At 40.9% G+C, this 25,564-nt stretch overlaps 1 protein-coding gene across 2 annotated transcripts in view; it reads right to left on the bottom strand.

Annotated features, from left to right (window-relative positions):
- The window catches only part of CARS1 (cysteinyl-tRNA synthetase 1), a gene marked incomplete at its 5' end in the record, with an annotated part of 33,383 nt that extends 7,999 nt beyond the window's left edge, over window positions 1-25,384 (bottom strand). Inside the window, 17 exons of one of the 2 annotated variants that reach the window (XM_083460649.1) lie at window positions 190-258; window positions 801-990; window positions 2,798-2,895; window positions 3,874-3,977; window positions 4,183-4,312; window positions 6,808-6,936; window positions 8,362-8,474; window positions 8,576-8,697; window positions 9,354-9,442; window positions 10,427-10,567; window positions 11,326-11,475; window positions 13,002-13,100; window positions 13,565-13,661; window positions 14,493-14,581; window positions 14,732-14,823; window positions 18,448-18,693; window positions 25,192-25,321. In XM_083460649.1, coding sequence (XP_083316775.1) covers window positions 190-258; window positions 801-990; window positions 2,798-2,895; window positions 3,874-3,977; window positions 4,183-4,312; window positions 6,808-6,936; window positions 8,362-8,474; window positions 8,576-8,697; window positions 9,354-9,442; window positions 10,427-10,567; window positions 11,326-11,475; window positions 13,002-13,100; window positions 13,565-13,661; window positions 14,493-14,581; window positions 14,732-14,823; window positions 18,448-18,693; window positions 25,192-25,210 — 1,977 coding nt within the window. Of the gene's footprint in view, window positions 1-189; window positions 259-800; window positions 991-2,797; window positions 2,896-3,873; window positions 3,978-4,182; window positions 4,313-6,807; window positions 6,937-8,361; window positions 8,475-8,575; window positions 8,698-9,353; window positions 9,443-10,426; window positions 10,568-11,325; window positions 11,476-13,001; window positions 13,101-13,564; window positions 13,662-14,492; window positions 14,582-14,731; window positions 14,824-18,447; window positions 18,694-25,191 lie in introns of both variants that reach the window. The other variant, XM_083460650.1, reaches the window with a different exon arrangement.
- Between the last annotated feature and the right edge of the window lie 180 nt (window positions 25,385-25,564).

Below are 25,564 nucleotides of genomic sequence, written 5' to 3'. Positions count from 1 at the left end.
CTCTCACATACAAATATAATCTTCTCTCTTACCTAAATGCAATTCGAGTAATTCTGTGATTCAGTTTTACTGCAGAATTTTATATTCGTACAAGAAAAAAAAGTGGCTTTGCTTCAGCATGTAATCCAATCTTTCTGAAAGCCATGAGCAGAGTTGAGATTGCCACAGTAAAATTTCCCTACAACTTACATTTAAGTTTTGGGCACTTCCTCCAACTGGGAATCCAATAGCCTCATCGCTTTCTATAGCACCGAACACCTATGCGAGTGAAACACAAAACAAACTGAAAAAACACGCAGCAGCAGATACTTTAACACTGACAGAAAATCCAGCCCCAAAGGCTGTGAACAAAACTTTGCTGGGCAAATGAGTTTCCTGGACACTGTCTGCACTGGTTTGGAGTGGCAATTAAGACATTATTTCCAAGAGTAAACACTGCTCATAGCATGGCCTCCTGGAAGTACAGTGGACTGCAATATTTCTATGATCTTTGCATAGCAGTGTTTGATGACCATTTATCTATGTCCAGGAAACAGCAAAACTTTGCAAACAATTCAAGTACTACCACCCTTTATACTGATGTAATCCTTCTTTCAAAAGTGCTACATTTTTGTCACAATTATTTCCTTGTGGCAGGGGAATCCCTCCAGAAGTTGCTGGGCTGCAACCACAAACATCTCCAGCTTGGCTCCTGGTCAGGAATGACTGGAGTCTTATCTAAACAGTGAAAAGGCTGACACATTCACACACAGTTACAACATACATGCAGCAGTTTCAAAGGTCTTGTGAAAATCCCATACCTTGAACATCTGTGTAAGATAGAGACTTATATTTTCCAGCAGCATTCTATTTGGCATTTGCCTCGCAGTCTTCTTTGCAGCAATGTAGGAATTACACTGACTGACCAGCGATCGCACTTCTTCCAAAACTGTCCGTGTATCAATGTTGTCACACAAGGCTTCATGGACTGCTAGCTTCTTGTCATAAAAACTAGTCAAGGAGGGCAGGGAAACAAAGAAGGACCAACATGTCATTTGTGTCATCCTTAATGGTTTTCAGCCAAAGATTCCAGTATTCCATAGATAAAAGAAAGCCAAAAGCATTTCAGTACTTTGCTTGCTAGGGTAAAACCTGAACGGGCAGATAGTGGGAGAGAAAAGCCCTACCACATACTTGGTGGCAACATTCAGATTTCATGATAAACAATGGTTTACCATGATGAAAACAAGCCAACCCTACCTCCAGGCTTGTACACTCCTCCTGCCATATCTAAACTCAGGTTCAAGTGGCACAAGTCAGGAAATTGCATATTTACATGCTTTAGCAGCAGTTAGAAATTGAGCAAGAAATACAAGAAGTGGTCAGTATCTGACTAGACTCCCACATACACCATTTCTCTCTTGCATCTCAGAGTACATACTGAAAAAAGACACAGATCTTGAAACCAGCTTTGGAAGGAGAGAAAAGAATCAAACAACTTGCCAGGTAAATGAAGGATAAGAATTATGAAGAGCGTTATGGACTGAAGCATGGAAAATTACAAAAGAGAGAAAAAGTTATCAGAGAAGAAAAACACAAGAAAAGCAAATCCATGAAGAGAATATGATATAATGGTGCTAAAAAAACAGAAAACATTTACATTACAGAGACAGCATGTTATTTTAACAATCCTGTCAATCAAATCTGTAAATGTAGCACTCTTCTGACTCCTCTGATGAATTACAATAAGTACTATAAGATTTATTAGTGGCATTCAGAAATCATGACAGGTACAAGTCTGGGGCCTGTGTACTTCCTCCCTCTGGTGTGGCAATCAGAAGTTCAGAAGCTTTTGCTTCTGTTTCTGATTAACTGCAGTGTGTCATGTTGTCAAAACCAGACAAACTGTGGTCAACTATGGCTTGCGTCAAACAAACCAACTTTACATCATGAGTTAAGAAAGTTGGATTGTTTCAATCAATCATAATTAGTTGAACCACAGTTTAAGGTTTGGATGCAGGGCTACGGTGTGGTTAATGAAAACCAGATGCAAAAGAAAGTCCGCATAAAGTCTGAGGTTCCCTGTGGGTTGTTTTCACAATTAACCATAGTTTACCTTGACATCCTAATACAGCCATTTAAAGCACCAGGATTAACAAAGCAGTTAGGTGTTTGAATAGAAAACGTAATCCACAAGCCAGTAAGTCAAGTCTAATGAGACTAAGTACATTCTGAGAAGTTTGGTTTTCAGGTATTATTTTAAAGCAACCATTTCTAATCCCTGAGGTGATGAAAACAAAAATAAGAAATGTGTGGTCAGTGCATAATAAATTGCAGAAGCCAAGAAAGGGTAGAGGAAATTCCCAGTGTCAAGGGTCTGCCTTTAATAGCCCCCAGTGCTCTATTTACTCATGCATAACAGAATGAAGTATGCAAAACAAATACATTGATATAAAGTTGTTTCATGTTCCTAATTTATGAATGTTTCAGAATTTAGCTTTTGGGATGCAGTGTGTGTGTGTGTGTGTGTGTGTGTGTGTATAGTAAAAATAAGCAAGGAAACACATCTATGTGAAGAACTAAGAAAAATAGTAAGAAAGCACGTGAAAGGATCTAGGATCTGCAACACAAGCAGTCTGATTGCTATGTGAATTAACAAGTAACTGAGATCCAGGGGAAAATGTTGTAGAAATGCAAGATTATCAGGAACTTGCTTGCACCAAAAGGAAATGCCAGTTTGAAAAATGGGATCCATTACCATGAATATACAAATGTCTATTCATGAAGAAAGGAGGGGGAAAACAGGTTTCTCACTCACCTTTTATTCAGCTCTATTTCCTGGTTTTCCCATTTTTCAAACTGGTCTGTCACATCAGCGGGGGCCCGAAGGATGTCCTTCACATTTAAAAAGAACTCCTAAAAGGGGGAGGGAAAGAGCCCACAATCTGAAGTCTTCCTGTTGCAAAGTATACTGTCCAGTTAGCTATTTCAATACTCATATCAGACTCACTTTCAGCCAAGAACAAGATATACCCTGCATCTGCCAAGAAAAGCAACTTTTCTATTACCTGCTGTCAAGCTGATTTTTGTCTATGCTGTTACTTAGCATAATGTGATATGACACATTAACAAAAAAGCTAATGGTGTTTGCAATTAACGAAATTCAAGACCCTTCATCAAATCTCAGGCAAAAACAGGATAATGATGACCTACATCCTACTCCCCCTCCCACGCCACTGCCCATTACAGTCTGAAGGACACCTTTCCAAGAGAGATCTTTTATTTAACTTCCTACTACTAGAAGAAGAAGAAGAGGAGTTTGGATTTGATATCCCGTCTTTCACTCCCTTTTAAGGAGTCTCAAAGCGGCTAACATTCTCCTTTCCCTTCCTCCCCCACAACAAACACTCTGTGAGGTGAGTGGGGCTGAGAGACTTCAAAGAAGTGTGACTGGCCCAAGGTCACCCAGCAGCTGCATGTGGAGGAGCGGAGACGCGAACCCGGTTCCCCAGATTACGAGACTACCGCTCTTAACCACTACACCACACTGACTACCAAGTTTCCTGTTGGTTACTATTGTTTTACCACAATATATATATGCAAATATAGGATATATCAAGCACATAGAACAGATTAGGTTGACCAAGTTGTTTTGAGCAGATTTGGGGATAAGAGAATTGGTGAATGGATACAGGAGCTTTTAAAAATGGTTTGCAAAGCCTAGATTTGGGGTGCAGATCTGGTAAGAGATTAATAAAACGACAGGCCAACCTGCTAAAACTGAGCACATATATTATACATATATAGTCAGCAAAAGAAAACCCCTGGTACATCACATTATTACAACCAAAAATTTGTACAGCAGAAAAACATGAAGAGGGGAAGTGAACTTACATTCATGAATTTCTCATACTGAATAGCGGACTCCATGGTGTTGTTGGAATAGTCTAGAGTATCCTTCCAGGAATGCATAAGAAAAGCCAGCCGTAATTGCCGAGCTGTTGAGAGTTTTAAAAAGAAAATGGAAAAGTGTAGGAGGATATGGGACTACAGCAGAAACCACGGTGCCAAAGACAATAGAAAAAAAAATTCATAAATGAAAAAAAATCAGTCAGATTAATCATTAGCTGGTTTCAAAAATGGTTTAAAAAAATAAAATAATGGAAAGTATTCCTTCCATATATATATATATTTCTCTCTTACCTGTGTGCTTTTTAAGTGCATCTTTTATTGTAATAAAGTTTTTCAAAGATTTGGACATTTTACAACCAGCAATTGTCAGGTGCCCAGTGTGGAGGAAATAGCGAACCCAGTGATCGTTTTCAAAGTATGCCTAAAAACACATGGGGGAGGATCATATAATACAGTTATCTATTAGATTACAGCTGTATGGGGAAAGAGAGAGAAAAACAATGCTTCAATCTCCCATTTACACCCCCCACTCCACCAACACACTTCTCTCTTCAGTTTGAAACATGATACCACTGTAGGATGAATTATCTACCATTAAACATATTATTGATTGATTTATGGACTCCTAACATCAGTATTTTCCAAATTCTGGATACCTTGGCCCCTTTTTTTGGTGTGGATAAAAACTGAAGGCAAAGTGGAGGTACATTTCACTTGGCAGTCAAAAATCTATAAATATTCTTTCTCAAACAGCAGAGGCTTGGAAGTATTTAAGAGGCTACAGAGTGAATTTCACCCTTAACCTTATGAGATTGATGGGCACTATATGTATGTGTTCTGCAGTAGTTGTGCTTCCATATTTATTATTATTTTCCTCAAGCAGCTCTCAGAGAAATAGGCTGGGACCTTCCCTGTGACTGCAAAATAGCCCAGTTAATAGGCCTCTCATTACCCCCCCCCCTTTCCCAGGGTCAGAACTGTGCTGGAGCGTGGAGAAGAGGCCAATGCATCACTGAACCTCCCCACTCTGATGGACACAGAGCGATGGATGCATCAAACAGACAGGCTTCATTTCTCATGGTGTTCCAGCTCGCCTCAGAGCAGGCAAGTGCTCCTGACTCTAGTAATCGCTGCTTCAAACTGCAACAACACTTTTTCTTAACCTTGGGGGTTAAAAGAAGGTAGCCTATGCCCAGCAACTGCAACTTCAGCCAAGCCACAAGATTGCACCACTGGAGTGAGGAAACTAGTTTCAACACCACCGTCCCAATCTGAAGATCACATAAAGGTATGTAAGTTCCTACGTACACACAAAGCACTCCTTTCCCTGCCCCTGATACCACAACAAAGGACCTTCCCATTCTCTTCAGAGAAGGTGGCAGCAAATCTATGTGGATGAAGAAAGGAGATGCGGTTTGGAAGCGATAAGCACTTCAGACAATAGGATAAACTTCATAAAGAGAACGCTAATTTAACTAAGTAGGTAGTTGGGGAAGGTGCCGTTCTGTCACTACTGAGGGAGGGAGCCTCTAGAATCCAAAACCTTTGACAGAGCAACACCTTCAAGAAGTTATTTTTATAATTTTTATATGCAGTGACAGCAGCAAGAATATTGATGGCCTAGAAATGGAAACAGGAGGAATTACCTACGATAGAAGAATGGAGAACTAAAATGATGGATTATGCAGAACTGGACAGAATGACAGGAAGGATCCGAAATCGACAAGATCAAAGATTTACAGAAGATTGGGAAACGTTTATCCAATATATGCAAAAACTGAGTGATAATAAAATTACGTTTGTAAGCTTTAAGGAAGCTCTGTGAGGGGAAAGGGTTAAAAGGGCAGAAATGTGTAAAAAGTAACAATAGGAAGGAATGGCAGACAAATTGAGGGAAGTCAAAAAAGAGAAGTAAGATGTAATTAAGATGTATGGAATGTATAAATTTGTTTTTGTATTTGAAAACTAATAAAAATATAATATATAAAAAAAAGACAGAGCAACACCTTCAGATCCTGTATTATATTTCTGCCATTGTGACCCAGAGACAAAGCCCCTGGGTCTCTTTTCCTAGTGAGAGTTGCCTTACAAATGGGGCTCTCTTTGTGGCAGTTGCTACTCACTGCCACTGCCTCCCAAAGTTAAGACACCATAATGTCAATTATAATTCTATTTTTTGAATCAAAAAGGAATGATGGAAGTTGTTATCCAAAACATATGGAGGGCACCATGCTGCCTATTCCTGCGATATACCAGGATTTGCACTTGCCTTCTAGCCCAGAATTAGAAACCTACTCCCAAGTCTGGTTTCAATTGCAAACACAAACCATAGTTTGTAAGTCTTGGTGCAATGGCAAACTATTCTTTGCCTGACTAGGAAGGGAAGCACTGCGTGAGATGAATGTATAAAAGATCTGGACCTGACAAGCTAGGGAAAGAAGTAGTTTGTGCATGAGGGGAGGAGGAAATGCATGACCCCTAGGCTCAGACCCAATGATTACAACTTATTTGGCTGCTACACCCAACCCATTCAAACATCACACCAAGCCATAGTGCAGGAAGCTTCACTATGGTTTTCCATGATGTCTGAATTGCAAAAGAAAACAGTAGGAACGCCTGAATTTAAAAAGCACTATTGTCTGATATTTACAAGTAGAACTTAAGATAATTTTAAAGTATAGTATCACTTAAAGCCAAGTGTAGCAACAGTAGCATTGTTTTTATTTTCAGTCTGCTTATGTGAGCATTTGATAATATTTTCTCCTTTGACAGCCAACAGAGCCTACTTAACTGAATTATTACTTCTGTGCTCTCTGAAGTATTAGTTGGGAAACATCCAACTCACAGCCAAGTGAACCTGAGAACTCTCTAGCAGGTATCAGAGCATGTTAAGAATTGGAACATGGGAGCACCTGCCTCAGATTGTGCCAACTCATTGTCATGATGAGGGAACCGAAGATCAAAGCCTCCTCCATGTATGTCCATAGAATCTCCTAGAATGGACCCGGCCATTGCAGAACATTCAATATGCCATCCCGGACGGCCCTGTTTTGAAATAAAGTAGGTTATTAATGATGTTCAGGAAAGTTCTCCCCAGTTATTGAGCCCATTAATGTTCATTAACTGGATTTAATAGTAGATATTTTAATGCAGAACTTTTATCTTGCAGCTTGAACTTAATTCTGCATGCTCTGCTGTTGGAGCACTTCGGTTAAGGCAATCTTTGCACTGAATCAATAATCTGGCTTTACAAGGTCAGAGTGCACAAGAAATAGTCAATCAAAAGCTACACCCTAAAAACAACTGACAGAATATCAGTGCATGGCAAAATTCAAGACAAATCATCTTAAAATCACCACTGAGGGAAATTAAATAGTTTTAAAAGAAATTTTTCAGTATTACTTTGTAGCCAACACATCACATTCTCACCTATGTTTTCCTTTCACAATTTTTATCCCCCAGGAGAGTTTCCTAAACTGACTCAATTTAATTGAAAGTAGAGACTCTTGATAAAACCATGAAATTTAGTTTTTAGTTTTTGTGTGCATGCAAGTGTGTATGTATTAGCCTCAATTGTGGTATCCCATCAGATATACAGGCATGGGGGGGGGGGATGCACCCTCTTTAAATTCTCTGGTTTTACCATATGAAGACATAATAAACAATCACCTGTTCCTTAGCAGGACTTAAAATTAGGTAAATTCAGCTTCAGATGAACAACAACACATGATATATTACTTAGCACTGGGTAAAACATCAGCTGAAATATGTTTGGTTTTGGGCACCATATTTCAACAAAAAAATAAGTCAGCAGAAGGACAGCACAGCTATGAAAAAGGGGCAAGGACAATAAGCCAGGGGTTCAGGCTAAAAACAAAGTAGGAGGAGTTTTCACTATGAAAATTATTGGATTACAGGAGAAAAATAATACAATATGTTGAAAAGCACATTTCAGTGGAAATTTCTACAAGGGAATAATCGACACCTCTGCCAACTATTATTTAAATTTTAGAATCCTATCAGTGTCAATGATTTGATTAGATGCAGAACATTATTAAGAAGCAAGACGCCCCAGGCCATAATGCTTTGGCAGGACATTTAAGTTATCTGTCCTTTATGATGTCAGTCTGCATCTTAAGATATGACCTGCATCCCCATGATTTAAAAAAGTAACGGCAGGAGATGTCTTAAGCCTGGGCTACATGTTATGGAATATACTTACTTTTAGTCTCCATATAAAACTGTGCATAGAGAGCACAGTAACAGTGGATTGGATGCAAAGATCCTGCTGCATAATCCCCCCCTTCCTAGACTACAGCCAAAACTTATCCCATAAAAACTGGTTCCAGACAACTGGGGACATAGGGCACTAAAGACAGAGAAGGAAAGCAACCACCCCCTCCTTCCATGTGAGCACAAGCATTTTCCAACCATGCAGCTGGAATGTTTGAACCAAGTCACAGTCCTTACTTTTCCCCAAGGAGAATCCCATGAAGGCTCGCCTGGTTTGGAGGATTTCCACAAAGCAAAGTCATTTGGAGAATGCTTCTCACTTAAACGATCCACCGAGACACTCAGGTCACCTGTGGAGAACAAGAGGAAGAACATTTGTAACCTTCAGAGAGGAATCTTAAAACTGTATTTGTGTATGCACTGGAAAGCCCCTGACTGACAGTAATATTACCTTCACCCTCTTGAAGTGCTTTTTGATCACCTACAGCTTCAGGAACCAACTTGGCATAGGAGTGTTTCTCAGATGCATCAAATTTCATGGTATCAAAATAGACAGAGCCATTGGACACATAACTAGAAGACAAAAAGCACAATTGTACCAAGTTTTCTACAGTTTCAGATACTTTCCTACTATTGGGTGGAATGCAACTTGTCCTCCTTTCACTGTTGCTCCAGCATGAGGTATGTGGTGATCAAGGAGAACTGGGTGCGATTTTTGCTAAAGCCTCTCAATGAAGCCCTCTTCATCCCTGAAAATCTGTTTTGAAGTGCTCCCCAACCCTCTAGAACAGATTTTCATGAGGAGGTGGAGCCTGAAAAGAGGAGGGTGAAATTGGCACACACACAAAAAAGTGCCCCATCTTATCCATTAGTGGATACATATCACCAATTGGCTAGGAACTACTGTATTTAAAGGTGAATTTCTTCCGCTGCTTTCCATGATGGGCAAGTTCGATGGGATTTACTCCAAGTTTGCTGGATGGGAGACTACTAATGATTTTGGAAGCTCTAGCAACACAAAACATGTAGAAACAGCATATTTGAGACTGCCAATAAATAAAATGGCTTTCCATTAGGCCACCCATCATATGGCCTTGTTGTGTCTGATGGCAAAGGTTTAATAAGAACAGAATTTGGGCTGCTTACATGTGAAGCACACATAGAGCTGCATGTGATGATTTTCTTTTGATTTACATAACACGTAAAATGTGAGATGAATTTATACGCACCCATATCCATTATCTACAATCCTTTGGACAAAGTCCACAATTTCAGGTACATATTCACTAACACGTGTTAAGACATCTGGAGGTAATACCTAGAAGCAAGCAAACAAAATAATATATATTCTCTGTTTCACAACCCTTCTTGTACCAGACTCTCTCAACAGCTTTGCTTTGCAATTAGTTCTATATTTGTATATAGAAAACCAGGCAAGTGGCAAAATTAACAGGGACTTGTTGAAGAGAGTATTGCTGTATGCTCCTGAAATTTATTATGCCCAGTAAGACCAGGACTTTAAGTGTAGTGGCACCTTCCCTTTGGGTTGCACTTCCAATGAACATTACAGTATAGGCATTCAGGGGCCTGCTTAAATTCATGAGCAGATTTCAACTGAGTCCTACCAGTGGAAGCCATGAGCAATAATGTCTGCTTACACAATGGGGCTTTCCCTCACTCTCCTGCCCTTGTGCACTCCACTCCCTTTATGGTACAATGTACTTATGCTTATATTTTGAAATATAACTCACCTGGAAACCTTTCTAGGTAACCAGCAACTAATAAGTCCTATTACTATTATTAGCAAATTAAATAAACAGGCACACACACCGATGGGCAGAAACTGAACATAGAAGCCCAGCATTTCTAGGCATCTGCTCTAATTAACCATACTGAAAGCATATCTGCAGTTTCCAAGAGCTCAAGATGAAACAATAATCTGTAAGGTTAGAAAGGCATGATCATTGCTCTAACTGCTGATGAAAGGAAAATCAGTCTTTATTTGTGTCTTGGCATGATTCCAGCTTCCTAGGTATGAAGAACAATTTTATGTACCTTGAAACACAGTGCTAGGGAGAGCCCTAACCAGACTACCAGCAAAAAGTGTTAGTGTGCCATCTTGATAAATCAATATATATCAAAATGTGTCCATGGAACAGTACTGTGAAGCCATTAATTATAAACAAGCTTTATAAGTTTGCTTTCTAGGCCTTCCAAGAGAGGGAAGCTATAATAAATAAGTACCACCAGCACTAGAGTTCCATGTGCTTTTACATTTTGCTGAATCAATGTGCATACTTACATTGAGAGCTGCCATATCTTTATGATATTCCTCTTCCCAGAATTTGGGGAGCTTTGAAAATATAGAATTGTCAGTCACCTGACTGCCCAACCTAGTGTCCAGCCACTCAGAGAGTATATCTTTTGCTTCTTGCAATAACACCTAGAAATAAATTATAGATCTATATATAAAACACATAATTATCAGCAATGCACACTTTTTCAAGATAAAGCCTAGAGTGTTCTTTATTGTGATTAAATAATATTAATTTATTTGGGCCAGGATCCAAAGCTTGAGTGCATGTTACCAGTTTTTCCACCTGGAAACAACCTATCATACGTCTTGGAAAGCCACTCCCAAAGATTCCAGACCTTAGAGGATACTTTGTAGGGAAACTAATCAGCATTTACACACTCTCTCTCTCTCTCTCTCTCTCTCTCTCTCTCTCTCTAGCACAGGGGTGGAAGTGATACCTTTTACTCTTAAAATAATAGGCAGAGTGTTTTCTCTCCAGTCTTAGTGCTGTGGTGTTTAGCAGCAATATACTGGGAAATGAATTTCCCCTGTCTGTTCTTGAATGATCCACTCAAAAGCAGGAATATGGCTCTTTAAAGCCACTCCTACCGCAGCACAAGACTGGGAAGCACTGCAAATGCTGAAACAGTGTGTGTTTGTACACATGCACAAGTCTAATGCGTGTGTGTGTGAACAAGTGCACATGGCCTCTGCTGCCATGTGACCCTCAGAGTTGTGCCTAACTGTCAATACTTGGGCAAAAAAAGTTAAGTCACTCAAATAATTATGTAACCTCACAGATATAAATGGTTTCAATGAAGCAACGTCCCACCCTAAAATAGTAAATGGAGCTCAAGGATACTGTTTAATTCGCTTAAGAGAACAACAGCCCGTTCAGTACAGACCTCAGCATGTTTGCTGACTTGACCTTCAGAGTGTTTATTTTTCAGTGCAATTTCTAGAGGTTCCACAGCAGCCTTCACTGCACTCTGAATCCTTTCCAGCATCTGTTTCTTATCAGGGTCAGTGGTCTCTTGTAGCTTAGCTGCAAAAGGCTGATTTAATAAACATGAATGAAATATACATAAAACCACACTGAAGGCAACAAATAAGCACCACTTAATAAAATCATAGCCATCTTATAAAATATTCCTTAGAAGTTTTCTTGTGTTGAATTTTCAGCAAAATCTCCAGAGTAAAGCAGTAACAAATGTCTGCATGGTAGAGTTTCAAAATTAAAATGGAATGTAGACATGCTATAGTGAGGAGGGTCATTACCAGGCATTTTCATGGGTAGCAACCATATTAAAGATTAGGACATTCCCCTTCCAAAGACAACAAATCCCACAGCAGGAAAAACCTAGTGTTCTGGTCCCCAACATTACACAAATTTTAAAAATTAGCAAATCTTTATCTAAACATAATCCATTTTTCCCAGAAGAATTTGGAATCTTATAGGCAATTATAAAAAGTCACAGGAGGGTATGAAAGAATGGAAAGATTTGCTCAAATTTCACAGATATAGGACAGCACTCTCAATGGCCAGGTTAAACACTTTGCACCAGCAGTTATGGAAGACAAGTTTACTGGGTTGCCTTGTCACCTGAGTGTTTGTCCTTGTGACAGCAGCTCAGTTGAAACATGAGCCCATAGCAATATAAAAATTACATACTGAGGGAATAAAAATGGGACCCTACTGATGGGAAAATAAGAACCAGAACTTATATCTGGTAAATTTCCATTTTATCTCCTCACTACATTCTCTACACTTGGGGAACACAGATGAATTTTATAATCTTCATTTTAAAAGCAGATTCCAGAAAAATATGGACAAGCTCCTTGCTGCAGCCCACTATGATGAAAGGGAGGATGAGTCAAAATTGTCTCTCTTTGATTATTATTTTGTTACACTATTTTTAAAGACACCATTTGTGTGCATGCATCTTGTGCTCCCCCCTTCCAATTTTCTCATTTTTGTTATGGTTGTATTGATGACCCTCCACTGTATTTGATGCTTATGGTTTGCAGATCAAATAAAGTAAATGTGTTTGATTGCCTGTAGGAAGAAAAGTAGCAGCAAAAAGTATTCTCAGGAAAGGTGATAAGGCTAGGGCACTAAAGCTTGGTGTCTCTCTCCAAACTGGTTTTGGCAGACACTACTAAGGTGTCCACTTACATGGGGGAGATTATGATTGGATGTGGGGGATGCCAATGAACTGAAGTTAGTCCCAGTGATGAAGCACATTTCCAGCACATGGCCAGATGAAGGCAATGTGCTGGAAACAGGAGCAGCCAAGGTATGTAAAGCTCTGGTTGTCCCTAGAAGAAGCAACACTGCTTCCAAGTGTGAACAAGTCTTTGGAGTCTTGAGGATTTTAGCCCTGCTAGGAACAGAGAGTGGTGGCTTCATATAAAGAGCTTGCGTGTGGCCAATGATGGAACAGAGTCTGAAGAGAGGGACAAAAAGAAAAAAGAAGGAACAAGCAGCTGGCTGATTCCTCCTCTGATCCAAGGTGTTGGAAGACAACTAAGCAGTCTCCTGCCTACATGAAGTATGGAAGATAACAGTCAAGGAGCTGACCTCAGAGGCAATCTGGACATCTTCAAGTAGCTGTGCTGCTGATGGCTGCTTCTCTGTGTATTTTTCAAAGAGATAGTTTTGCCTTGCTCTTTTTATGATCTGTAACACAAAAGTTAAAAGATGTTTAGGAAGCACATACAGTGCATACAATTTGAAGAGTAAATTAGAACTGGTGTTCATCTTACAGAACATTCCCAAAGTTCCCAAAAAGGGGGGGGGGAGGCAAGAACTGACACAAAGCCTCAGCCCATTTGTCCATATTTGCCCAATTATCTTGCCTCTGTCTTTCTCTCCTCTCCTCACTGTCTCTCCAAACATCTTCTTCTGAAAATTAGATGGTAAGCTTCTTCGGGTGGGGAAATCTGTCTTTTTTGCTGTGTTACTATGTAAAGGCATTTTGTACATTGATGGCGTTGTATGAATTAAGAAGTAATAACCTCAAAGAGAAAGTCTTTGACTTATTGGTGGGATAGACATTTAAATTAGAATAAAAACTAAGTTAAATAATCTCATCTGTTAGTCTCATTCCTGCAGCTAATCAAATGACAGCACTTTAGAATTACCTTGTCATCTATATCTGTGATATTCATACAGTAGAAGACATCGTATTTGAAATAGTCTTTCAAAACTCTTCTCAGGATATCAAATGAGATGTATGATCTACAATAATTCAAAAGACAAATTGATTTTGCAACCTCAGGAGCATTTACATGCACCCATTGTATTCATGAAGCATGACATTATATTTTTGCTTTTGAAAAGTAATGAACTGTTTTCCTAAAATAAATTATACACTGTATACAAAATTAATATGTGATGAAGAAAGGCGACACATAGCAGTCCTGGCTTCCAGCTTGCAGTGTCCTGCTACCTACAATTCATTTAGATATTCGAACAAATCATTTAGAGCTTTCCTTTAAAACCCCAAATCATTTGGCATTCATTTTTATGTTATTTCAAAGCAATGCCATTACATCTGCATTTGTATCATAAAGTGGTATATGAAGTTCTTGCGAGAAACTAGAAAGGACCAAACTAGATGTGATGAAGAAAATTGTGATCAGGATCTCTGAAATTGTGGGGCCTGGAGTGGGGGAGAATTTGATCAGGACTGCTGCACTGGGGTGGGGGATGAGGAGGTTAAAACATACGTCCATGTCTTTGCTCTCTGCCATAAGTCAAACAGTAGCTTTAGGGCAATTTCAGTTGGGGAAAAAGCACAGGATGAAAGGTTTAGACACTTCATCCTCCAGAACCATGGTCCTGATCATCACCATAGACAGCTATTCACTTTAAACGAACAAGAGACATCCTTGTTATGGATGTCTAACAGCATTAATTGGTGCCAATATGTCAAAAAGAAGATTATTCATAAACTTTGGCTTTTTTAGAGATTTTATAAAGATGGCAGTATTAGTTTGATGTAACAAATTCATTTACAGCTTTGCTCTTCAATTGCCCAAGGGACTTGCTACTCAGACATGGCCATACCTTGCATGCCCCATGTGGGAGGCATCATACACTGTCGGACCACAGCAATACCATTTCACCCTGTTGCCATCTTGGGGCTGAAACACATCCTTAGGAGGAAAAGGAGACACAGTAGTTAGAAGCACCCAAATTTGGACAGGCAGAGTCTTACAGGAAAAGCAGTTCAGCAACCATGAGCAATGCTACTAACTCCACTATGCAAAAGACAGCATGTGAAAAAGCCAAATTCAAAAATGTACCTTATTGCGAGTGAGACTGTTGTATAGGCAGAGTTTGGGTAATGTTGTTCCTTGGGGTGGAGACCAGGGAGGCTGAGTACGTTTATTTTTACCTAGAAAGGATTTTAAAATTTAGTATTAATTTTCCAAGAAAAACAAATCTAGAAAGGGTATTCTGAGCTTCTTTGCTATAAAAATCTTTGTCATTAGCTCAGAAGGAACACTGGAATAATAGACAATTTGAAAAACAACACCACGTTTTTGATGCAGAGTACATCATGACATTGTTGATGCCACTTTTCTTTCTTTCAGAAAGTGACAGCAACTCCCAGGGCTCTGATTCAGTGCACTTACTCCCACAGGAACTCCTGTTTCAGCAAAATGTGAAAACATCCTCCTCACCTCCCAAAAATCACATGCACATGCTGTTCTTCCAACTTTTAGGGAGTCTAAAAAAGAGAGATAAGCTTCTACACTGAGGAGATATTGAATTGCTTTAGGACAGAGCAAAAAACTTCTGGAATATAGTCACCAAGATATGAAGTTGACATAAAACTCCCAGATATATAGAAAAAGTGGGCAGGATTCAGCTAATGAGTCCCCTCAGTGGAAGCCTGTGCAAGGACGTCCACTTAAATGGGTTTCATTCCACACCGCACCCTGCTCCCACACCCCATGAAATTGGGTCAGCTGTAGCACGCAGCAAAGTGGGGTGGGAATAATTGCATTTGGCAATCTGAAATGCTTGCAAGACCTTGAATTCCTCCCTGAATAGCATGAACAATGCATATATCCCACACCACCTCTTCTACATGATTTTATATTTGTGATCCTATGCATGTTTTCTCCGGAATATGTCCCAGTAAGAATCCACAGAATTGTAGCCTTAATTAGGTTCTTTCCTAGAGTGTTCCAAAATCAACACTTTGACTATGTGAATGTCTCTTTGCATTGCATCTGCAAAAAGTATATGTACTATACTTAAAACAGGAAAACTTCAACAAGGCAGTTTCATGAAGAAAACATATGATTCAGAACGCATCAATAAGTTTAATGTAAGCACACAGAATAATACCTTAATCAGCATTGGAGGGGGTGTCACATGTATGTATGGAATACAAGTAGTAAATAATTTCCCCACTTGGTTTCATTTTATCTGCAATTCCCTCTGCCCTGCCTCAGTCATGTATGAAGTGGGCAATAGGGGAATCCCATTTAAAGAAGAAAAGGGGTGTGCAAGTGAAAAGAGCTGAACCCTCTCCCTCCTACAGCTTATGTCAGTAATGAGCAGATGGTAGATAGTGATTTACTGGTAGAACACTGGGTAATTTGCAATAGGATGACAATAATTTGTGATTCCCAGTTATTTCCATTTCGCAACCAGAAAAACATGTCTTTCTCGCTTAAATAAAGCTTCACTATGACATAAGCAGTGGAAATAATTGATTTAAGGTTGAGTTTAAAGAACATACACAAAGCAATTTAATTCTGTCCTTTTGGTTGCTTTTTAAACACACACACAGAGAATTAATTATGGCCACCAAGGAGGTTAATTTCTAAAAGATTAAACCAGCACACAGAATCAAAACTTGATCCAGAAGACTCCAGATAAGAAGGCTGAAAGAAGAATGCATAAACCACAATATGATAACCTTAACCACAAAAGAAAAACATACAAAAATCTACCCAAACTATTCATTCAGGCAAATCAAATATTCAAATATTCCTGCCAGAAACAACAGCTATCATTCTAATCATTTCCACTTTGTTCACCATTGTGTGACACACCTTGAAAATGAAACCAAATAAAACCAATAGTAGTTCCTATCTTCTGCTTAAAAGTTTAAAACATTTAATCTTGGTTTGTTGCATTTTTATTTTTAGTTTCAAGTACAATTCTTATCTGCACTTCTAAACACCACACCGATCTCTTCTGTTTCCAGACTCTACCTACGGAGCTTCAAATGCTAATAAAATGCACTACCACCTCAACAAAAGTATGAAGACGCTTGCTCAGTGAGGTTTTCATAGTACTCCCAGTTCACCCTCTGGTGTCCCCGGAGAAAAATGCCAACATTCCACTAAACAAATTGAAAAGGCACAGTCTTGACAATGACCATCTGAGTATATTCTGAGGGAAACAATGTGTTTGAAATACACCTGGATAAGTCTTCCATACCACAGAGCTCAACTGAACACCTGAGGGAATATAAGGAAGATATAATTGGCAGGGTTTTCTGGGAGGTATGAAAGCAGCCACTAACAATACTCATTATAGGTACTTGAATATTCGTGTTTGTCATTGTAGAGAAAACTCGCACATAATGTAACAAAGTCTCTTTTCCTTTCCTGTTCTCTGACACTATTAGAGCACTGCAAGGATTCAACCAATGGCTTCAAGTTACAAGAAACAAGATTCTGACTAAACACCAGGAAGAGCTGTCTGGCAGTTAAGAGCTGTTCTGACAGTGGAATGGGCTCTCTCCTTCATTTGAGATTTTTAAGCAGAGGTTGGATGGTCATCTATCATGGATGCTTTAGTTGAGGTTCCTGCATAGCAGGGGGTTGGACTAGATAACTCTTGGGGTCCCTTCCAACTCTAAAATTCAATGATAAGAATGGTGAAAACTGTGGCCTGCCAGGATGTTGTTGGACTATAACTCTCATCAACCCTGGCCACCATAGCCAATGGTGAGGGACAACGGGAGTTGAAGTTCAATAATAAGGTTGCAGGTTTCTGATCTAGGGTCCTTGGAGGGCAATCTGTGGCCAACTGAGGCACACACCAGCACTAAAAACAAGACTGCAGATGCCATTTTGAACATGGGTTTGCAATAAGGAGAAAATCTTAACTTTAGCCTCTGACAATTCATGTCCATAGATGAACTTAAGCGACTGCCCCTATTTGTGTCAAATAAGCAGTTTTACCAGTTGCATTTGATGTACACTTTGGTAAAAGCTGCCTGTTCAGTCAAAGCCGATTAACAAAATCCATCTTTTAGTATGGCAGCACCTAGACCAGGGGTCAGCAACCTTTTTCAGCCATGGGCCAGTCCACCATCCCCCAGACCATGCGGTGGGCCGGACTATATTTTGAAAAAATAAATAAATGAATTCCTATGCCTCACAAATAACCCAGAGATGCACTTTAGGTAAAAGCACACATTCTACTCATGTAAAAACACACAGATTCCCGGACCATCCGCGGGCCGGACTGAGAAGGCGATTGGGCCGCATCCGGCCCCTGGGCCTTAAGGTTGCCTACCCATGACCTAGACTTTGGAACTTCCTGCCTATTGACATCAGGCAGGTAGGTACCTTGGGCTGTACTCTTTTCAGCATCTACCAAAAGCATATTTGTTCCAGCAAGACTGAGACTGGGAGGGTGACGTGATCCATGAAATTCACAAAGTAACTTTGGGCTGGTCACACCTTCTTAGTCTAACCTACGTCACAAGGCTGTTGTAAGGATTAAACAGAGGGGAGGAGAGAACCTTGTATACCACCCTGAACTCATTGGCAGAAAAAAAGGATATAGATGTAATAAATAATATTTTAAATAAGAAAGAAACAGAGCCTGATTATTTGTTGTAATGACCCAGAAGTCTATGGCTATCAAATGTAGGAGCTTTTAAAAAATAAATAAAATCACAGAATAATCTTGGCTAGGAATTTTCTATATATATATATTAAGACAGCCATTAGCTCGCTGCCCACTAGCCCCTGCCATTACTCACTTGTTTGGAGTTTACAGGAGTCATGCTTTCCTCTGCTGCCATCATAAATTGCTTCTATGTGCCTGTACCAACGAACCACATGGAAATGCTGGTCCACAGGCGGGCCCGAAAGCTGCCTGAAAGCTTCCACATCTGCATGTGAAAATGTGAACCCCTGGATATAGCTACGAGTGCTGAGGTACTCATTCAGAGCCTTCAACCTGGCTTCCTCTTCACTAATGCTCAGAATACAATTGTAGTCAGAAGCTGTAAAGACAGAGGCAGATGACAAGCAGTCAGATCCCATGCTTTAAAAGCACCCAGTAATAAAGCATCCCTCACAGCCCAGATGGGGAGGGTAGCTAGGCACATTAAGGGGTTAATGGTGCAGTAGCAGCCAGGCCACATTGCACCAAATACTCAAGTAGCCCAAATAGGGGAAATAAGACAAGTAAAAAAAAAAAAACATTCTATGCAGAGAAAGAAAAAGCAGTAAACATGATAAAGGAGGGAGGATTTTAGTCTTGTAAACAGTTGCTAACAGAGTACCCTGCGGGTTCTACATTGCCTGCAGGCAACCAAGCAGGGAAATATATATGGATCACAAGTATGCATGGGCTGGTGGGCTCAAAACTTTGCATACAGCAAGGCTAGAATATCTGTTGTAAAAAGTAATAATAGGGTGGTTCATAAAGGCTTGTTTCAATATACACTATAAAGCCATGTTTTCTCAATTGTCAGATTACAGGAAATCCTAATTTAACTCTCAAATATACAGATATCACTACTCCAGAGTTGGAACAGGAGAACTGAGCATTGTAGGCAAAGCAAAGTCCAGGCTGAGGCTCAGAAGAGGCTGCATCACCACCTGGCTGAAGATCCCACTCAGGAAATAATTTTCATATTGTTGAGTAACTTAAGGGAGAACTGCTCCACCTTTTGGTGAAATATACAATTGGAAAGTACATGCAGTTGTTGGGAATTGTAATGCACTTATGCCATTAATGTCTTTAACCACTTGCTTTGTTACCACTGGTAATCAGGCATTCCACATAAACAAAAGAATGGAATTCCTGCCAGGCAAGCGACTGGGCTGTCCAAGCAGGGACAGAAGGTTGTACATTGACAGCCCAAATAGCTTCCATACTTGTTGCAGAAGAAGCCACTTTCACAATATGAAAACTGATTGGGTGCGGAAACCAGAAAGCTTTGCCTTCCCAATCAGCTTTGGTACTGGCCACGTAAGAAGTGAAGCCACTTATTCTGTCTTGCTTTTATGAAACCCAATTGGGTTGGCAAAGCAGGGACAGAGCACTTTGTTTCACCAGCTTAAGAGCAAACTGGGCTAACAAAGCAGAATATTCTAGCCCTCCCCTTCTTTGACAGTGTGGTCAAACACCTCCTGCGTTGACTCCAGCAGTGCCTGCTGTTTTCATTTGCCCACACTGCCCCCTGGGGAGATAAAGCCCAGATCAGGAGGTGCATCCCTGCAACAAAGCACACCAATACATGTTAAAATGGGGAAAGGCGAACCAGAATCCTCTTCCTATTAAGGAGGGAAGAAAAAACAGAGCAACCAGTGGGGCAGGGGAGGAGGAGAAATTGGGGAGTTAAATGCTTCTTTATTAGCCAGTTTTTTCACTCATAGGTGGCTCCTCTGATAAATAAAAAGCAGGTAGGTAAATTTTTTGGCTGTGTAGTTAACTAACACCCCAGCAGTTGACTTACAAGGCTGACTTACAAGTAGGTGTTCCCATGTTAAAATCTGATTGTATATCAGATTACATTCCACTCCTGCCACCTAATAAACAATAGAGATGAAGGAAGCAGCTACGCAAACCCTTAGGAATTCAATTTCACCATTATTTCTGGCTAGGTGGAAAGAAAAGAGCAGTGTTTCTTGCTACAATTTCTATTGTCAGCCTGGGCCCCAAGGCAAACTTCTAGGCACAGAATGAAGCCCAGTGCTTTTAATACACTGGCTCAGCTGTTTATACTTTAAAACAAACTATGTGGCTAGTGAAAGCAACCAGGATATACATCCTGGTAAAACAATGTAGGCAATATTAGACAATCACAAATTATTTCTCATGTTAATGTGTGCCAACCAACTGGGCTGGTGGTGAGGGGATAAGAAACTGAAGAGAGAACTTAAAAGGTTAACAAAAAGTCAATGCCTGTGGTACAGTAGCAAGACAGACCATGCAGAAAATAATGCAGGTTTTACTGCAACTTTGACACACGTATTTGACTAACGTTACAGACCCAGTAATGAAAACATCCTCTGTCAAATAAATACACTGTGTGTACAATTAAAATGTATCATATCTCAACAGTGTGTTTCAGTCATTCCAAATGAACAGTAAGCCTAAGCAGCAATTCAAGCAACAGGCCCTGGAAGTAAGAAAAATTCAGGATAATGATGAAGTCCGAGTCCCACAAAATCATGAACAAGAGGACATAAGATTGATACAACCTTTGCTTGCTATATGTTGGCTTGTCCTCTAGGTTAACTTTCTTTGATTTGGTGCCCTTAAGATGTTTTGGGCTACAACTCCCATTGTCTCAGACCAATCATTTGCTGTGATAGCTTGAGTTGATGGGAGCTGCAGTCCAAAACACATCCAACTGGACATTAGGGATCCAGGATCCGATGCAAAACCACCAGAAAAAAATTTCAGCCTCACAGAAAAGGAAGCAGCTGGTGTCCCACTGAAATAACAAAGACCATATCAAATGGAGGAGGTTGGGGTGGGGCAGACACCGGCATCTGATTAACATTATACCCATTATAATCTCTCTGTGGCATAGAGTCACTATTTGATTTCTTCAGTCTGAAGCTTGGGTTGCTATTAGACAGAGAGGCAGGCCACAAGAAGGGATGTAGATGACCCACAGGCCATAGGTCAGCTAATGTTAGCTTCTTAAATCACCCCCAAACCATTCCTGTTTAATCATACACTCAGCAAACAGTTTAAATAACTTTAATTTGTATGCTTAAGGCTTGTAAACATTATACACACAGATACATATTTGAGGTCAGCCATATGAGCTATTAATTTATTCTGGCTAAGTATCACTTGCTAGCTATTTAGTTACTGTCATTACTTGCATTCTTCCTCAAACATACAATTGGAAACAAAGCAATGATGACAAACAGAAACAGAAACAGACTTTCTTTCCATTCAGTGTGGTCCTGATCTGGATTAGGGTCACAAAAAGCTACTGTTTGTTTCGGGGTGGGGGTGCATTAAGGAAGTGGCTGGAGAAAGCATGCTTAAAATAATGTGTAGCTTGACCCTTGGACTCCTGGGCTGCAGTCTCACTTGCCCCTGCTCAAAAGTCAAACTGTGCATCTCTGAACAACAATATACAAATTTCCTCTTTGGACATTTTCCACACAACTGAATAATCCAAGCATGCCTCAACTGCATGTTAGCATCTGCACAATGATTTGGCAAGCTCTTTTACGCTGTCAGTAGCAGAACAGCATTGGGTGGGGTTCAACTAAGTGTTTCTCAAACTTGGCTCCCTAGCTGTTGTTGGACTACAATTCCCACCATCCCTGACCACTGGTCTTGCTAGTTACAGACGATGGGAGTTTAGTCCTACAACAGCTGGGTTCCCAAGTTTGAGAAATGCTCAACTAAGTTGTTGCATGAGCAGAACAAGGCCCTCTTGTGCAACAGGACTTCCCCTGCTCCTCCTGTGCCTCCCACAATTTGCCCTGGGGTTTGAGGGAACATGCTCTGGGGTTTGAGGGGGAGCTCAGTGGAAGGGAAAGTGCATACCCCACTTAGCACCATGTTGAATTCAGTGTTAGAAATACCAGGTGCAATTTGCTACCAGTGTGGGTCCAATTGTGACTACGTGGCTATTTCTGGGCACCAGGTTGTCAACCACGGTTTAAAAACCTCTGCCTCAGTCCATCATTAATATTATTTCCCTTTCTACTGTGTGTTTTTCTCCTTCTTGCACTGGGACAAGTGAATTGTTGTAAGAGCAAGCTACAGTCAAGCAATGTAACATAGAATCACAGAACTGCAGGACTGCAAAGGACCCCGAGGGTAATCTAGTCCAGCCCCCTGGTGAATAGACATTTTGTTGTGGTGACGGTAACCTAGATTTATGGTGCCATTTGGCACCTAGCTTATATATTTGAGTTTCTAATACTTGTTGAGGCTGATGGGAGTTGTAATCCAAAACATATGGAGGGTACCAGCTGGAGAAGGCTGTTGTAAACCATCTTGAGATCCTTAGAGGAAGTGGGAGGGTATAAATATGATCATAATAAATATGTAGTTAAAAACAGTAACTCCCTCATGACAACTGCCTGAAATATAAGTGATCTAGGATACAAAGCTTGCAGGTTTTTACATACATGCTCTGGAATGCAAACTGATCACCCTTTTCTTTTTAAATTAATGGTTATGCACATTTACCTCAAAGACTTAATTATGCATTTAAATGGAAATGCTAAGAACACTGCATGCTACTCAATTGAGTCATAAGAGAATACTCACTGAAACCAATTTTCTTGAGTAACACTGCCATTATTTCAATGGGTCTACTCTGTGTATGACTATCATTGAATATTATCTATATGTGGACTTTGATTATCCAAGAAAAATATAAGAGGACATCAGTATTGTATATTTTATCATAGCACGTGGAATCTGACAGAACACTGATGTGGCATGGTATCTAGATTTCAGGGCCTAGGCAGAACCAATGTCAGAGACTAGTCTGAAAGCAATTCCAATTTTTAAAATATGATCAATTGTTTTCTTTAAACAAACGTCTAACCAACCCTAGTTTAAATGGAAGCAAACAGGGATGATTCCATCAAGGTAAGCGAAGCAGTCTTCGTTAGATAAAGGTCAAGACAGACTGAATTCCTATACACATACCTAGAAATAAGTCCCATTAGGACATATGTCTGAGTAGCCTTACAAGGGATTGCACTGTCAATTAGAAAGTTATAATGACCTTATTTTTGGAAACTGATATGTATCCAAAGGCCTGAGGGCTAATAAGCTTTTATATAACACTATTAGTGGAGCTGCTTGATGTTTTCAAGGTATTTGGCTTACCTTCACATGAACTAAACAAAGTACTAGTATTATCAAAATAGAAATAGTACTGAAGACATTTCCTGGCACCCTATGTGGAAGTAAACATTTGTATTCAGTAACAGCCCAGGTTAATAACAGGGCATCTGGTGACCTAAGCAAGACCAGATGACCACATGATAACACCAGAAATGCTTTGGAATAATCAATAGTGTGTGCTCTGTTCAAGCCATGGTCCTCAATGCAGTCAAATAATAATAGCTGCCAAAACACGATCACTTAGGGCTAATTCACAATACCCTTTTGGTAAAGCTTTAATTTGGATGGAGACTATCCATGCAACAGCTGGCATGCATGAAGCAGTCATGTGATGGAGTCAGCTCAATCCACAATGCCATGGTGTCTCTCAGTCTGCTTTCAGCAGCATTGCATCTGAATAGCATGCACTACAGCAGCTGCACAATCAAATGGGCAAGATCCAAGACAAATTCACAACATGTCAAACAGATCATCTACACTAACCTTAAATATTATTTACCTTACACCTTCTCATGCAAAGAAAAGTGTATGGTAAATGTTCTCCTTATGTTCTCACAGCATTTCCTAACTAATGGACACAGTGTTTTACAATCACTACATTAATCAACATACAAAGCCATGTTTGGAGTACCATGTACAGTTTCGGTCATCCCATCTCTAAAAAAGGAGCACAGCACTGGAAAAGGTACTTCCAAGAAATCTAAATTAAAATATCAGAGTGCAGGAACATCACTCCCTTTACTGAAAATTTAAATTTAAATCTGGCGGGGGGGGGAGTGAGCTAAGTTGCTGGGGTGGCAGGGAGAGGCACAAGGAAGGCATGATAGAGTTCAGAAAGATATGAGGCAAATGAATAGAGTAGAACTCAGGGTAACAGCCAATGAAAACGACTGGCAGTAGATTCAGAACTGACAAAAGGAAATACTACTGCAATCCTGGGATGAAGAGCAGTACATAAATTTAATAAATAATAATAATGTTTCTTATGACACCTGTCACTCTGTGTTTGCAATTCACTGCCCCAGCATTCAGTGATGCTCGCTGGCTTGGGGAGACCTGTCCCTCAGACCTTTTAAAGTCAGGCACAGCAGCTACATGGAACCTCCTGGTGCAGGCGCAGTACTCATCCGAATCCCATCCACCGCGCACCCAGCACTCCCCAGTGGCTCTTTGGCGGGCCCCTTGAGGGACCAGGACGCTGGGTCTGCCGTTGGAACCAGAGGGGCTCCTACAAATGCCCCCGGGACGTAGGTTGCGAATACGACCAACTCCATTTCACGAAAGGGAAACCTCACCTGGCTGAAAGTCGCCTGCTTAGGGAAGCCGGTGGCTCCCGGGAATCGAAACTGGCTCGTCGGTGAGTCACATCGGAGAGGATTCCACGACAACCAAAAGCGTCGTGGGCCGCCCATTGTCGGTCGCAGGAGACCCAGCGGGGCAGCGCCACGACAGCCCTGGGCAGGTGGTCCCCCGGACCCCATGACGGAAAGCCCCGCAGGTGCCCCACATGGCGCCTCAGCAGATACCGCACAGCTAAAACCACCCCACTGTGGCGCCACACTCCCTCCCCTCTGCTCCAGGGGACGCGGCCCTCGCCCCGGCGCGCCTCCTTGTTCCCAGCCCGGACTCAGAACCCAAGAAGCGCAAAGCTCACCGGCTGCCGACGCCGCCATCCCGCTCCTTCGACGCCGCTCGCCTGACGCCGACGCCGCTCTGCCAGCACAGGCTGATGCAACCCACGGCGCATCCGGAAGCGCAGCTCCGCCTCCAGGCGCCGCTTCCGGTGAGCGCGGGCGTTGCGTGACCAGGCAACGCAGCAACGCTTCTCCGGCCCAGATGCGGATCATGCGACCGCCGTCCTTGATTGATTGACGCGCATGCGCGCTAGTCGTTCCCTGTTTACCGCTGGACAGACCTGACCTGGATCAGGCCGGTGGGCCACCTAGGCAAGTTTCCTGGTGGTATTCAGCAGCACGGCTTCCTCTCAACTGTAGAGGCAGAGCGTAGGCATCGTGGCCAGTAGCCAC

This window comes from Podarcis liolepis, assembly GCF_965112155.1.
Source record: "Podarcis liolepis genome assembly, chromosome: 1".
Taxonomy (NCBI): domain Eukaryota; kingdom Metazoa; phylum Chordata; class Lepidosauria; order Squamata; family Lacertidae; genus Podarcis; species Podarcis liolepis.
Note: the sequence above shows the minus strand (reverse complement) of the source record. Positions and strands in the feature narration are given on the sequence as shown.